This window comes from Cupressus sempervirens, chromosome 8 (genome assembly GCF_028749045.1).
Source record: "Cupressus sempervirens isolate cs-2001-9-10 chromosome 8, ASM2874904v1, whole genome shotgun sequence".
In the NCBI taxonomy this organism is placed as follows: Eukaryota; Viridiplantae; Streptophyta; class Pinopsida; order Cupressales; family Cupressaceae; genus Cupressus; species Cupressus sempervirens.
The window spans coordinates 618,361,440-618,376,612 of record NC_143125.1 but is presented as its reverse complement, the minus strand read 5'-3'; the positions used below and the strand labels follow the sequence as shown (position 1 = coordinate 618,376,612).

Below are 15,173 nucleotides of genomic sequence, written 5' to 3'. Positions count from 1 at the left end.
GTCAATCAAGTTAAAAGTTGTCGTTCCGACGAAAGTTGTAGCTGGCTTGCTTTCTCAAAAGCTAGAGAGATCAGCTGATCCGAGGCATTCAACATTTGGTATTCTAACATCCTTATTCAATTTCATTTTTCTTTATTTGCCTCAAATTTGATATGGTACTTTATCTTTCCGGTCTGAAAATTGGATCATATGGAAAAATATTGAATACCAAACTTGTAATCCATAGATTGAGCAGAAGACTGGAACAAGAAATCATTCAAGTAGCTGCATTGCCATCTAATTTTTTACATGTAGTACATTTTATCTTTTAGTAAACAGATGCGGATGGGACATTCTGGCCAATTAAAAATGATGTATGTAGTACACTAGAGCTCAATGTAAATGCCATAAAAGGAGTAAAATAATTTGCTAGATCGTCATGCTCAAATGATCATAAAGGAAGATCAAGGCCTTTCCCAATCTCAATACCAATTAGTTGTAGTATTCCCTTCCGCATTATCTGTATTACACAATTACAACTTATTAATAATACACAATGATACTACTATATTAAAAGGATTGCAAAATACAAATGAAGTTTCAAGGATAGATGTGCATCCTCATTTTAATTAGGAAAATTGACAACACAAATGACACAAACAACAAAGACATAAAGAAAACTACAGAACATCTGCCTTCCTTTTTTGAAAAAAGTGCATTTTGTGTTCATAAAAATATCATACTGACCTAGACAGGAGGGATATGGCTCAGAATGGAAGCATAATTTTGAAAGGGGGCACAGAGTATAATAAAAATGTCTGCAGCTATGCCCAAAAAATCTAAATATGGCATGTTAACTCTTTCCTACATTGTTCAAATTGTCCTTACTAAAAAGGAGAGTCCTCTTCTAGGAAGACTGCTCTCCAATGCCTTTTCCAGATAAGAGATTGCAACAGATGTGTGGTTCTCTTGATTCTTTCCTATGTAAGGGGGGCATAAAATCTCTGACCTGTTCTGCTTGGGTTCACTGTTTGGGAAAGCTATAACTTTGCAACCACCAAAGATATGCAACAGTATTCCTTCTTGCTGACATTTACAAAAGACAGCATAAGTATACAGCATCTTGCACAATCTTATATTAATCAGTAAGCCTTGTCAGAAAAGCAACTGGCTTAGTTTAATATATGACCAGGAAATTTCGCCTATGGTCTTAGGGTGAGGGGGGTGATTTTATTCAGTCGAGAAAAAAATAGGATTTGTGTCCAATATTTCCAAAAAGATCATTAATTGCATAGCAATCTGGCTTCAGATTGTTAGAAGAATTTTTTTAAATATATATTTCAGATCAGGAAAGCACTACATCAAAAAAGGATAGATATAGAATTCAGAAAGAGTTGTGAGGAGAATAATCTCTCTCTAATGAAGATTTATGAAAAAGAATGCTTACTATACCTCCTCGGGGTGTTATTTATTTGTAGTTAAAACTCATAATCATATAGGAGTATCCTAGGTGTACGAGCGAATTCACATCAAGCTTAGGTTCTTGCTTGTACTTCTCAGGTTTTCTTAGTTGCCAGACTCATTTTATTCTTGCTTCATCAACATTTCTTGCTGCAGTCAGAGTACAGAATCCAGCAGGCAGTAATTGAATGCATGCTACTGCAAATTCATCAGAATGCCTTCACATTGATATCAGAGCATCATAAGTGTGTCCTTTACAAGTCCACATCTTTGTTCAAGTTTTACTTTTAACTGAGGTTTAAACCAGTGTGACTTGTAAGAACGCCTTAATGAAGCCTATTTGAGTTGTGTGCCATACATTTGAATTTTATGGCAATTAATAATGTTAACAATGAGATAATCGGTCCCAGTGACATTTGAGGTTAAATCTACAAGGAACTTCATAGTTTGCATCTTGCCACTCTCATCAGAAGGGTCATTTACACTATCATAACAAGATGTCCAGTTACAATATAAAGTTACAAGAGAATTCATTTAACATTGGACCTGTGATCATTATCTTGTGTGCCTAGGGAAATGTCCAACATTTTTTATTAGCACAAAGATAGTACGTCATCCTTCTCTATATAAATGTTGGCATTTTACATATAAGACAAGTAGTTGATTAAGACAACAAGAAGAACAAGAGTCTAGAAAATCATAGAAAGTGTTGTATAGAAAATCAAATCATAATATCATATTTGCAGAACCATCCACTAGTTTGTATCTAGGGTTTATTGTCATGCAAAATTGAGGTCCACTTCTAGCTGTCAGGCCTCATGGCAAAGATTGTTGATGTAATTTTAGACTATGGGTTAATATAGAATTGTTCTACATATTTCTCTTGTGATATGAATATTGTATGAGTGTTTGAAGTTTGTTATGTAAATTTGAGGGAGATATATATTACACTGCATGGATGTATAATTCTTAACTGCCTACCGACTAGTCTATTCATGGCTACACATAAAAGTCATCACAAAACTCTAGTTCATGGGCGAAGACCCTGTCACAATACCTTTCCCTATATCTACCACTTACCTGTATCAATCTAGCATAGGCATGTCCTTAATCGTCTGTTTGGGCATCACGTTTTGACGAGGCATCCTTGGGCCAATACACATACCCTGCCGCACATCTCTAGATGACTATGGGCTTACCCTAAATAGGCTTAGCAAACACCAACTAAAATCAGAGGCATTCCCTACGTGTGTCATTACTACATCAAATAAAAACTATATCAAACTAATCTATATTAAATATTTAGTTATCCATGTCAATAAATGGTATATACCTATAGGCTTGATTATGTAATGCATTAGTTTTAGGTTATTCAATGTCTGTTGAGATAAGATTTATCCTTATGCAGTTATTGCATTGCCAGTTTGAGGTCCTTCCACATAAATATGGATTTGATCTTGATCTTTTTCACCAGCATGGTTGTTCAGCTTCTCTGGAGGATAGGTGTTTTTACTTAGAACGGCCCCCTTTTCCAAACTGCGTGCTCAAGCATAAAAATAAGCATGTGTCTATATTACATTAGATTGTTCAATCTAGGGCATATATGAATGAAACACTCTTGAATTTCACATTTAGTATCAAGGACAACAACCCTTGCTTCCAGCCTTTGGTAATTCCATCTAGGACTCAAAATTACGCTGATTTGTGGAAAATTTTGAGATATTTACAGCTTGTGACAAAGTTGCTACAATAGTTTTTGCAAACAAATATCATCAGTGCATTGTTCAAGCATATTTAAGGATTAATTCAGTGATCTCCAAAAAATTGGTTAATTTTATAACACCATACAGAGCTGGATCTGAGTTGTTTCAGTCAAGCCTATCTGAGCTCCACATTGGGAGGGAGAAAATAAGACATTTTGAGTATTAGGTCAATTATACCAGCTGCTTTGCACATAATTTTAGTCATCATTCATCAACAAAATAGGAATATAGCAGTAGTTCGATATGTTGCCAAATTTTCCAGGACAAATCTAATTTTTAACTGCATATTTTGGAAATTTTGCAACAGCTTTGAGGGCAAATCAGACTTCACCAGCCAGCAATAAATCGTCAGCCAGCAGCTATATCATCTAGGGTTTCAAAAAAATCATTAAATATTATTTGCAGCAGTTTCCACAAGCAAACGGGTCTTCTAGCAAGTTGTCTGTGACTCTTTCCCAGGCCGTACGGCAGTGAAGTGATAAATTATTTTGTTGATGTTCATCATTTTTGTACTTTCTGATCAGCATTGCAACAACAATTAAAATAGAACAACGCCTTATGGATTTTATATTGGCGGAACAGAACATTATCCTCTTAATGTTTCTTGTTTGATGAAATCAGCAAAATATGGATTTGAAACTTGTTGTCGCTGTGTGTACTTGTAGTTTTGATTTGTCTCATAAAATCAGAAAAATATAATAAGTATTGCATTTATCCTGGATGTGGACATTACAAATCCTTTGCAGATCTTGAGATATTATTAGCTCATATTTTAGTAAAATAAAAATATTATAGCAAACCTCCTTGATGTTCTTATTTTATGTCTAACATTAACTAGCCTGCTAAGTAAATATTAACGCATTTTATTCTTTAATCTTGATATCAGTCGTCAAGAGTTCCCAGAGATCTTCATTTGTAGCAGTCTGTGTATAAGGCACTTTCGTTAATATTTTCTAGAAAAGTTGTGGTTTCCTACAAGGTAAACTAAAACACAATTAAAATGCTCGCAACCATTACAACAGGTCCTAGCTAGGGGTTTCTCAGGCGTGACTATATGATAATGAGATCAATCTTTGGGATAAAGTATATAAAACTGCTCACTTCTACATGTATAGGTATTACTGACATAAGGCAAGCCACAAGCAGTTCTATGCACAAGATGGATACAGGAAACCAAGTAATTATACAATTACATGACAATTACCTGGGGAAATAATAAGCTTTCAGAAGCTTGAAAGACAAAGTGTATCCAGCAAAAGATTGGTTTCAAGATCTCTCTTCGTAAGTCAGTGTTGCAAATTGCAAAAAGCACTCCAGGGAGTGGATTCTGAAAAGATGAAGTGATGAGCTTATTTTGTCAAGTTCATTCAATTTCTAGTTGTATGTTGAAAATTTGACTGGTGATCAAGTGCCTCTGACCCCTTTTTGAGGTTACTTGGTTGTTGCAAAGCCCATGGAGGTTTCATTCCAGCGGAATGCTAAGATGACCCAACATAGAGTTCCCTGATAAGGTAAATGAAAAGAGGCCAGGTGAAAGTCTAAGGATCTTGAAGTAAAGATTTCCTTACCAAAAAAAAAAAAATTGTATAATTATGCCAACTACTAAAATAGTTAACCTATATCTATATGATCTGCTAGATCTGGATATGTTGCTTGACTCTTTGTTATCTAGTCACACTGTTATTAGTTCATGATTGGTTTGTTAAGAGCCCATTCTAAGTCGAGGAAATTCTCTGTTATATTCCTCTAGTGGCCTGGAAATCTTTATGGATGGTATTTGATTTTGCATTGCTACTTTGGATCTGAATTTCTATTTTCATTTCTTGGACTGCAAAAGTTGTACCTTAATTATTTAGAAATTGCATACAAATACTTTCTTTTCCAAGGAAAATAGAATGTCATTTCAAATGCAGCTGTAGCTAAAAGAGTTCTATCTACTATAATATGCAAGGGAGGTACAATAGCCTCTTCAGTGATGCTCAAGATAACTTGTCTCCATTTATTCATCATCCTAATCAGAGATGTATGGCACTCTTCAAGAGATCATATCTCTTTAATCCCAGGCTCTTCAAGGACCATCTAGGCCAATTCTTTAGACCATTTCTCACATCTACCTCAACTTGATTCAAGTGGTGTGAAATGCCAACCAAATTATTACATAGACAGTAGATACATCTAGAACAGTACAGAGACATATTGTATGGCTACAAGATTCACCAACATTCATTGAGCCGATCATCAGTGTATAGAGGTAACTGGTAGAGCCTGTACATATTGGGTGCATAAAAATTGAGGTACTCCCAATAGATTCATCATACAAGCTACATCTCCTCCAAGTTTGCATGTCAGGTAAAGGAAAATGTGATGCACAAGGAGAGCATCACTAGGTCTCTTTAATACAAGCCATCCTAATAATGACAGTCCTTGGCTTTCTCACAGGGCACTCTTTAATTCTATTGGTGAATAGTCACAATGAGCTGGGATATTTTACTTATCTTTCCCTGTTCTTACATAATTGACAGTGAACAATTCTATATTTTCCAGGACCATTTGTAGATGCATCCCTCCTCTGCTAAACAGTGTGTAGTTGTTCCCTGTAGTGTCACTAGAGCACAAATTTTGGGGATGCGTGCCTGAAATGCCTCCTGATGAGTCATCCTGTGTACATCTAGCCGTATCAGAGATGGCTGAGGACATCGGTGACATCCCTCGACTGTCCAAAGGGTGTCCAAATGCTCCCTGCCTTTCATGCCCATAAAAAATGTTGGGATTTATTTTTAAAAAGGAAAAAAAGCATGCAGGGCAGTCTAATGAACCCTAAAATGCCCCTTCAACTAACTGACTTGCCCATTTTCAACTTGCAATTACAAAGATCAACTTGAATTTAGCCAAAATGAAAACAATGAGATTTTTGTTTTTATTATGGCTATACATTAGTCACATTTGGCAGGAAATTTTGAAACTTGATTCTTGATGTCATGCAGAGATAAACTTGCAAAACTCTGAATTTTCCTAAACTATATATAATTTGAATACTGTAATTCCCAAAAAAATGGCCTCCCAGAATAGGTCGTCCCTAAGACACATTCTGATATTCCTGTCCTAGAAATACTGCGGAACACAACTCTTTATCTTTCTCATTAATGGTCCATGAAGTTGTCTTGAACATTCCATTTGTTTATTTGGAGGTAAACATTTTTTCAGAGCCCCATCTGTAAAAATTATGCAGAAAGAAATTTGAACACGATGACACAATATTTTTGGACAAAATTGTCCCTAGAAAAAGCCCCATGCCAATGGAAACTATATTGATTCTAAGCAATATAAGAGTTACAAAAGAATTCCTTGCCTCTGACTGGCAGAACTCCAACAAACTCCTAATATCTCCCGCTGATATTCCCTACTGCTATCCCAATGCTACCACTGCGCCCTTTTTCCCCATGCAAGAATATTTGCTCTCACTATAAATAAATTTGCTTTCACTGCAAATGATTTCTTCACAGTTTGGTGCTTCCCAAATGCGCCCTAGCCCTGCTTTTATACTACCCTCGCTGAAAAATCAACGGCTGAGATAAGAGGCTACTCAACAACCAAAACAGAATTGATTGTCAGCAACTACTAATTAAACAAATATTTGTTAATCAAAGTATTCTTGAGAAAACAAATATCATTCAATTAGGGCAGATAGAACAGTTCCAGGCTACAAAAGCTAACACTCCCTCTTAGCAAGGAAGCTGATGTACATAACACCCAACTTATCTCTAAAGAAGATCAACTTTGCCTTTGTCAAAATGTTTGCTACCTGCTCCTCTATAGATATGTACTGTAGCTGAACAATCCCTCTTTGTACACAATCTTTGATGAAGTGATATTTGATGTCTATATGTCTAGACCTATCATGAAACATTAGATTCTCAAACAACTTGATACAACTTTGACTGTCATAGTGTATTAAGGTAGTCTCGACTCTCTGACCAAACAAGGCTACTAGTAACTTCCTAAGCCATATAGCTTCACATGTCACCATGCTAGCTGCTATGTATTCTACATCTGCTGAACTCAAAGCCACAGACTTCTGCTTCGTATTGAACCAAGTGACAATCTTGATCCCAAACTGAAACAACACTCTGAAGTGCTCCTTTTGTCCATTGTACTGCCTACCCAATCTACGTCACTACAGCGCATCAACCTAATACCTTCACTTCGAACATATCTACTCCCATACTCAACTATACCACGCAAATAACGCAACACATGCTAGTCGCAGTCCAATGCACTCTCTTTGGCTCAACCATGAACTGACTAAGAGAGTTTACTGCAAAATCTATGGATGGCCTAGTGTTGACCAAATACATAAGCAAACAATCAACTATTTTTATAAGGTGTGATCTACATCTTTTTCCTTTGAAGTATCTACCTTCCTCCAATTCGTGATCACAGGTGTAGACATGGCTTTGCAATACTCCGTTTTGAACCTCTTCAAGATTTCAATGCAATATTTCCCTTGATCAAGGAAAATCTCACCATTTGTATGCCACACTTCCATGCACTAGAAAGTAGTGCATAAGTCCCAAATCCTTCATCTCAAACTCTTCTGCAAGGTCCCTCCTGCAATCCTCTATGAGCCCTAGTGAAGCTATAAGAAACAAGTCATCCACATATAGTACAAGAATGAGAACCTCACCCCCAACCACCAAGTAGTAGAGGTTAGCATCTACCTCACTCTTCACAAAGCCCATTCTCTGCAAATATGTATCGATGCGCTCATACCACGCTCAGGGAGTCTGCTTGAGTTCATACAATGCTTTCCTTAATATGTACGTGTGGGTCTCTTTGTTGTGTGCTACAAAGCCTTTTGATTGCTCTATGTATACCTCCTCCTTCAATTCATCATTAAGGAATGTTGTCTTAACATCCATTTGATGGATGTGCCATTCCATCTGTGTTGCAAATGAGATCATAGCTCTAATTGAAGAATACTTGGCCACAGGAGAAAATGCCTCCTCATAGTCTATTCCCTCCTTCTGAGAGAACCCCTTTGCCATGAACCTTGCCTTGTATTTCTTGATGCTACCATCTGCACTGTGCTTTATCTTGTAAATCCAACATGATCCAACAACTGCCCTATCTATTGATCTAGGCACTATCTCCCACACATCATTCTACATTATTGAAGTATATTCCTCAACCATAGTATCTCGCCATACATGATGTTGTGCAACCTCCTAATAGCTGGAAGGTTCGTTATCTACCAATTGACTAACTAATGCCACATAATCATTGAACTTAGATGGTTGTCTCCTTTGTCTCATACTTTTCCTAGGAGCTCCCACAACCTCCTAAGTACCTCTTTGTGTCTCTTGAACCTGACGATTCCCATTGCTACCTATAGAGGATGGAATATCAACCTCTATGTCTTCTTGATGCACATCCTCTTGCACCGGTTGCTCCATATTTTGTGAATCTCTGCACCTAAACCTATGCTCATAATAGTAACTGTACTTGGACTTGATGAAGTATCCTTGGAGCTTTTATTGGTTGCTCACTCCAATCATTTGTTGGCAAATCTCTGGATCTCCTAAATGCCTTGTCCTCCATGAACTTGGCATCATGTCTAACTATAATTCTTCTAGTCCCTAGGATAAAAACCCTATATGTCTTTGAGATTTCACTGTACCCAACAAAGTACCCCCTCTCCACAATATGATCTAACTTGGTACATGTATCACCTAGAATATGACAATATGCCAAACTACCAAATATTTTGAAATGACTAACATCAAGCTTCTTACCTGTGAAAGGTTCCTCTGGTGTCATCCTCCCTAGTACCTTGTGTAGAATCCTATTTGAATGTACATTGTTGTACTACACGCTTTTGCCCATAAGTAGCAGTGCATGTCTTTATCATGTAGCGTAGCTCTTGTTGCCTTCGATATAGAACATTTCTTCCTCTCAACAACTCCATTATGTTGTGGATTGTAAGAAACAGTCCACTCTCTTGATTCCTTCGCTGATACAAAACTCCTGGAATTCATTTCCTTTGTACTCACCTCCATTGTCTGACCGAAAAACCTTTATCTTCCTTCCTATTGAGCTCACAAGAACCTTGAACTCTTGGAATCGACTGAAAACGTTGTCCTTGGTCTTCAAGAAGTATATCCAAGTCTTCCTGGAGAAATCATCAATAAAAGTAACATAGTAATCATATCCTCTAAGAGATTCCATTGACATTGGTCCACAAACATCTAAATGTACTAGATGAAGAACACCTTCAAATCTAGTGTCACTCCTTGGAAAAGATGCATTCACAAACTTCCCCAACACACATCCCTTACATACATCATCATTCTTTGTATTCACCTCTAGAACACCTATAACTATCTCACAAAGCAATTTAAGTGCTCCATGATGAATATGGCGCATCCTCCTATGTCGAAGCTCTCAAAGACATCTAGGACTATTGTTGCTCTTGAGTGCCTTAGGAATATCAAACTGCAACAGAGAAAGGCAACTAGTCCTAACTCCAATGGTTGTGGGTGATTTCCAATCCTTGTGCTTGATCAACACATGTTCTCGCTTAAGTGCTTAATCAACACATGTCCCCCCTTAAAGAGTACATTATACCCTTTATCTTGAAGAACAAACACAAAAATCAAAATTCATACCTAAGCCTAGCATATGCAACACATCATGAAGTGGAATTATCTTTCCATTCTCCCTTTGAAACTGAACAGTTCCTTTCCCAATTGGGTTGAGTTTGGAAAATTTTCCTATGGAGATTTGGATACTGGTGTTCTCCTCCTTATAATTGGAGAAGTACTCTCTTACTCCTGTCATATGAAATGATGCCCCACTATCTATATACCAAACACATTGTGAGGTTGAGTTACCATGCAAGCTATGAGTACAAACTCATCTTCCATTCTGCTAGAGAGATCTTTGACCATTGTTGAAGCTACCACCTACTTCTTTCCCTTCTCATTCTTCTTCCTTTCTAGGCAATCACTGACATAGTGACCATATTCTTGACAACCAAAACACTTGATCTTTGACATGTCCTTCTTCTGACTTGGTAATTACATCCTTTGCTAGATCCCTTCTTGAATTTCCCTTTTCCCACTAGGGCAACGTTTTCTTGTTCCACCTCACTTTGCGGAGTCTTATTGGCCCCATTGACAAGACTTAGTCTAAACTCCTCCGGGTGATACTCCATAGTTGATCCCAACTCAATAAGGTGTCTCGTCCACTAACAACTTGAACAAAGACAACCCCACTACTTAGTAAACCCATTTAGGGCTATTCTTACTAGCTTATCATCACTAGGGCTATCTCCAACAGTTGCTAACTCATCCTTGACAAGTCTAAGCCTGGTGAGGTAATTTATCACATCTTCTCCCTTATTCATTTGGGTATTCTTCAACTTATCTCTAAGATAGATCTTCATATTAGCAGTAGCATTCTGATACAGATTCATAATGTCATCCCACATTTTCTTCACCTATATAACTCTGAGATATGTGGAACAATATGATCCTTGACACCATCAAGGATTATCCTCCTCGCCTTGGCATCATCCTTCTTGTATGTTGTAAGTTGTGTTGCATCTGTAGGTATAGCTACAACACTGCTAACATAATCCTGCATACCATTCTCTTCCAATAGTAAACAAATTTTGGCCTTCCAGACATCAAAATTCGAGGCACCATCCAATCTGTCCTAATCTCTCAAATCAGTTGAAGCCATCTCAAGGGATAAAAGAATAATAATTTCAAAGTGATCAAACTAGGTTTTATAAACCCTCAAATTCTTTCCTAGGGAAACTCTACCCTCAACATAGCTTTGATACCATGTGAAAATTAACTATTGAAATCACTGATTATGAATCTCCTATCTTGAAAGATTATTTAACTATAAAAAACTAATTCATAGTCAAATATTAAATAACAACACAATTGCAGCTTCACAAAAATAAATTCGTAAAGAAATTTGAACACGATGACACAATATTTGCAAATAAACTTGTCCTTGAAAAAACCCCTAAGGGAAACCAGTTATGCAGATGGAAAATATATATATATCTTCAACAATATAAGAGTTACAGAAGAATTCCTTACCTCTTACTAGCAAAACTCTGACAAACTCCTAATATCTCTCACTGATATTCCCCACTGAAATCCCAGCGTTACCACTGCACCCTTGCTCCCAATGCAAGACTATTTGCTATCACTGCAAATTCATTTGCTTTCACTGCAAATGATTTCTTCACAACTTGGTGCATCTCAAATGCCCTAACCCCTAGCCCCCTTTTTGTACTACACTCACTAGGAAATCAACAGCCGAGATTAATCTCAATCAATGGCTGAGATAAAAGGTTATTCAACAACCAAAACCAAATTGGTTGTCGGCAATTACCAATTAAACAAATATTTTGAAATGTCCCCTTTCTAATTTTATATGATATTTAAAGCCTCTACTCAGGTTTTTAAAATCAAACAACCAATATTTCAAAGATCCACCAATTTCTCAATAAAACCCAAATCGGGTATGCTCGAAATAATGCCAAAAATTTCATAGCTTCACATATTATTAATAAATCTGAAAGTGGACATTTTTAAAGAAATTTCACCAGCATAACATCCTACAAAATGATATTTTCAAATCTGTATAGCATTTACACAACAGTTCCCAAACAGAGGACAAAAACAATGCTCATCGAGCTCCCGAAAATAACACAAAATAGCTCGAAAACACCACAAAAACACTAATACTCTATCACAAAAGTATAACCACAACCAAATACATATATTCAGCTCTATTTTAACATCTAAATGTCTGAAATACAGTAGCAACCCAAACTAATAAGAAATACTCAACCGGAAACACCAAACTCTTATAAAAAACACACCCGAAAACCCACAAATTTGCACTGTTCAGCACAAGGGTAAACTCCACATGAGGTTGCACATGGAATGACTTTAAACTCTCATCCTTAGCCTTCCTGGAAACCTGCAAACTCCCGTCATTTGCTCTCCTTTTCCACAGGTTTGGCAGCCTTTGAAAAACAACAAAGCAATGAGCAAAAATCAAATTCTAGAATGAGCTCAAAATGCCTCCAAATCCCTTAAAAAATGGCATAACCCTAACTCACATCCAAGAGGGGTTAATAAAACATATTTTAATAATAAATTTCATTTATTAGTCCATTGGTTTCCAAAGATTAGCTCTTTTTGCCGAAACTTCACCTTTTTGGGCCTGCTTGCCTTAGCAAAGATTATTATTTTTAATTATTTGAAAAGGGCACATGACATATTTGTTAACCAAAGTATTCTTAGGAAAACAAATATCATTCAATTAGGGCAGATGGAACAGCTCCACGCTACAAAAACTAACACCATTGACTTATTTGGTCATTACTGGACATTCATATGGTGTCTTTCTTTTTTCCTCTGACCTACTTCAGGACCTCGGGCAATACTTTGATGATTCTACGCAGGGAAATGTTCAAAAACTAAAAATATTTATGAAGCATAAGAAAGAGCTTACTTTTCCATTAAAAACTAAGAAATAATGGTAATTTCGGAAGGGAAATCGTTGAATTTGTTTCTAATCCGTGTCGTCTTATAATACCTTGGCATTTTTTTGGCTGATTTTATTGAAAACATGGTGATAGAAGAAAACAAACAGGCAAAAGGGAAGAGAAGAACCCTACCAATTGCCCCGACTATTACAAAACATTGAGTTTGCAAGGACTAGAACCTGAAAGCATTTAAAAGTTGGAATTGGGCTTATGGTGAGAATGTTTTGCAGAATTATGGCAGTAAATGAATTAATTGATTACAATTATAATTCGTCAAAAAAATCCATCACACATAGATTATTCTTTCTTAATAACACATAAAAATTTAGGTCTTACCAGCTCCACAATGAATGTTCCTATGAGACCTATCATGCATGCTCTGGAATTCCAGATTTCGGCCGTACTTGTAAACCCCAAAAAGGGAGCAGAAAGCCTTGGCTCCTCTTTAGGCGCATCTACCTGCATTATAAATTACAGTAAAGACATTACCGACACATAATATTTTTGTATCTTGCAAAATTCCTCAAGTGGTACTTTCTATTTTACTTACTCCAGCTGGGAGCTTTGCTGCACGGATTTTATAGGAGGTTCCACTGGTAATAAGCTGAAAGGAAGTCCTGTTTCCGTTGGGTATCCTGCATTATCGAAATTTAGAAAGGCATGGAGTACGAATCGTTTAAATTTAGTAGGAATTATGAATGAGGGGAAATCTGCAGTACCTGCGCAATTTAGAATGGAGAAATGAAGAGGAAGGGAAACTGAGTTTGGTTGTGTTGATAGGTGTAATCGTGGCCATGGTCGTAGCAGATGAATGCCTTCGAGGTCGCTCTACCCCTTATCCACCGGTGTCTCCTGTTATTTATATTGCCATGTCACTCGCCGTCATGGCATAACCCCTTTCTAATATGTTCCACAAATGGCGTAGACTCTAGGGGCTCAAATTTCCGAACGTGTAAGACGTAGATTCATTCCAGAGAGCCTGGCGTGCACGTAGACCGTCCCCTGCCTCATGTCAATATATGAAATTTTAGGCCCTCGAGGCCATTCTAATACATTAGGGGCCTGTTTGGTCGCTGGAATAGGAATGGAAAAGTTGGAATACGTTTTCCATTTTCTGTTTGGTTCGTCACTTGGAATAGGGAATAGGAATACGTATTCTCATTTTGCCTCTAAAATGAGCTTATAGCCATTCCTATTCCCAATATTACATGCATATTCTCCATTCCTATGCCTGCGACCATACGGGCCCTAGATTAAGTTATAGATTAAAACAAAACTTTTGTGATGAAAATAATTTTAGGTTTTTAATTTTCAGATTGGTTTGGAAGCGAGCAAATTGCATTTTGAAATTGCTTTTAGTAGGGGAAATGAGCTAATTACTACTCATTAAAAAAATTCCAAAAAATTATCATATATGTACTAATAGTTGATTATATATTTATTAATAGTTAACATTTTTTAGTCTTCTTGGTTCATTTGTGCAAAAAGGTATTATTTTGTGGGTGAGTGGCTATTGGGGGGTCTTAGTGGCACATTTCACGTGAACATTTTAAAATGACACTTTTAGACCACCTCACACTCTACGAGTTCTATATAGAGCTTCGTAAATGAGGGAAAGTCGAACTGTTAGTTTTAAGCTCTTCACTCACCTATAGAGGTTCACTAAAAGAATCAGCAAATTTCTACATACGGATTAGGAATTGTAGGTGCATGAAGTTAGTCTGAGTGGCTACTAGGTCGTTTCCCCTAGTGGGCATTCTTGAGAGATACTTCTATGAGAAGATGGAAATAAATGAAATGGAAGAGTGTAATGATGCATGTTAGTGAGATAATTAGTTTAAGGGATCAAAAGAAAAACTAATTAAACAATTTATTATAAATTTTCTAAGTTTTTTTGTTGTGGATCTACATTAGGAAGGTAGTCATCTTATGTAATCTTGTCTCCTTGAAAAATTCCTTCATAATGTTCACCTGTAGGTTGTCCTTGTATTGGCATATGCAACACAATCTTTGAGAAAGTATCATGTTTCAACCACCCCTTTGCTGCAAAAAGTAGATTATTTCCTTCCACTCTTCTTTAGGAACCTTTCAAATACCTATTTCACTTAGCAAATGATGAGAATTGGTCTTCACTTGAGCAATTAATATTTTGGCCAATCCTTTAATTGGGGATCCTAAATATTCTTTATCATTGTGTTCTTATGTGTGATTAATTCCTTGACACAACAAGAATTTTTTTTTTACCTACCTAATTTGTCCACATGGTAGTACTAAATTTCTTTGGTAGCCATTTCTTTATCTCTATATTAGTGCTTAGGGACTCCTAGGGATTAATGTTCCATTTGTTCAACCTCTTGCTAGTTCGTTTCTTCCACATTTTCTTTTTTGTGTTT

The 15,173-nt window shown here is 36.7% G+C and overlaps 1 protein-coding gene across 2 annotated transcripts; it reads right to left on the bottom strand.

Moving 5' to 3' along the window:
* Positions 1-240: 240 nt before the first annotated feature.
* Positions 241-13,695, bottom strand: OHP (one helix protein). 2 transcript variants are annotated; one of them, XM_089798587.1, is made up of 4 exons: positions 13,500-13,692; positions 13,331-13,415; positions 13,117-13,239; positions 241-499 (listed from the first exon to the last, which is right to left on the bottom strand). In XM_089798587.1, exons 1-4 carry the CDS (start codon positions 13,574-13,576, stop codon positions 431-433), a joined length of 354 nt encoding a protein of 117 aa, XP_089654713.1. In that variant the 5' UTR covers positions 13,577-13,692; the 3' UTR covers positions 241-430. The 2 variants fall into 2 exon arrangements, with proteins under 2 accessions (XP_089654713.1, XP_089654714.1); XM_089798588.1 differs by lacking the exon at positions 241-499 and adding an exon at positions 11,761-12,255 and having other exon boundaries at positions 13,500-13,695.
* Between the last annotated feature and the right edge of the window lie 1,478 nt (positions 13,696-15,173).

Coding starts and splice junctions, on each gene's coding strand:
- OHP (XM_089798587.1), bottom strand. CDS start 13,576: ATGGCCACGATTACACCTATCAACACAACCAAACTCAGTTTCCCTTCC. Junction 13,240..13,330: donor CAGCAAAGCTCCCAGCTGGA/GTAAGTAAAATA, acceptor TTTATAATGCAG/GTAGATGCGCCTAAAGAGGA. Junction 500..13,116: donor GAACATTCATTGTGGAGCTG/GTAAGACCTAAA, acceptor TGTGTAATACAG/ATAATGCGGAAGGGAATACT.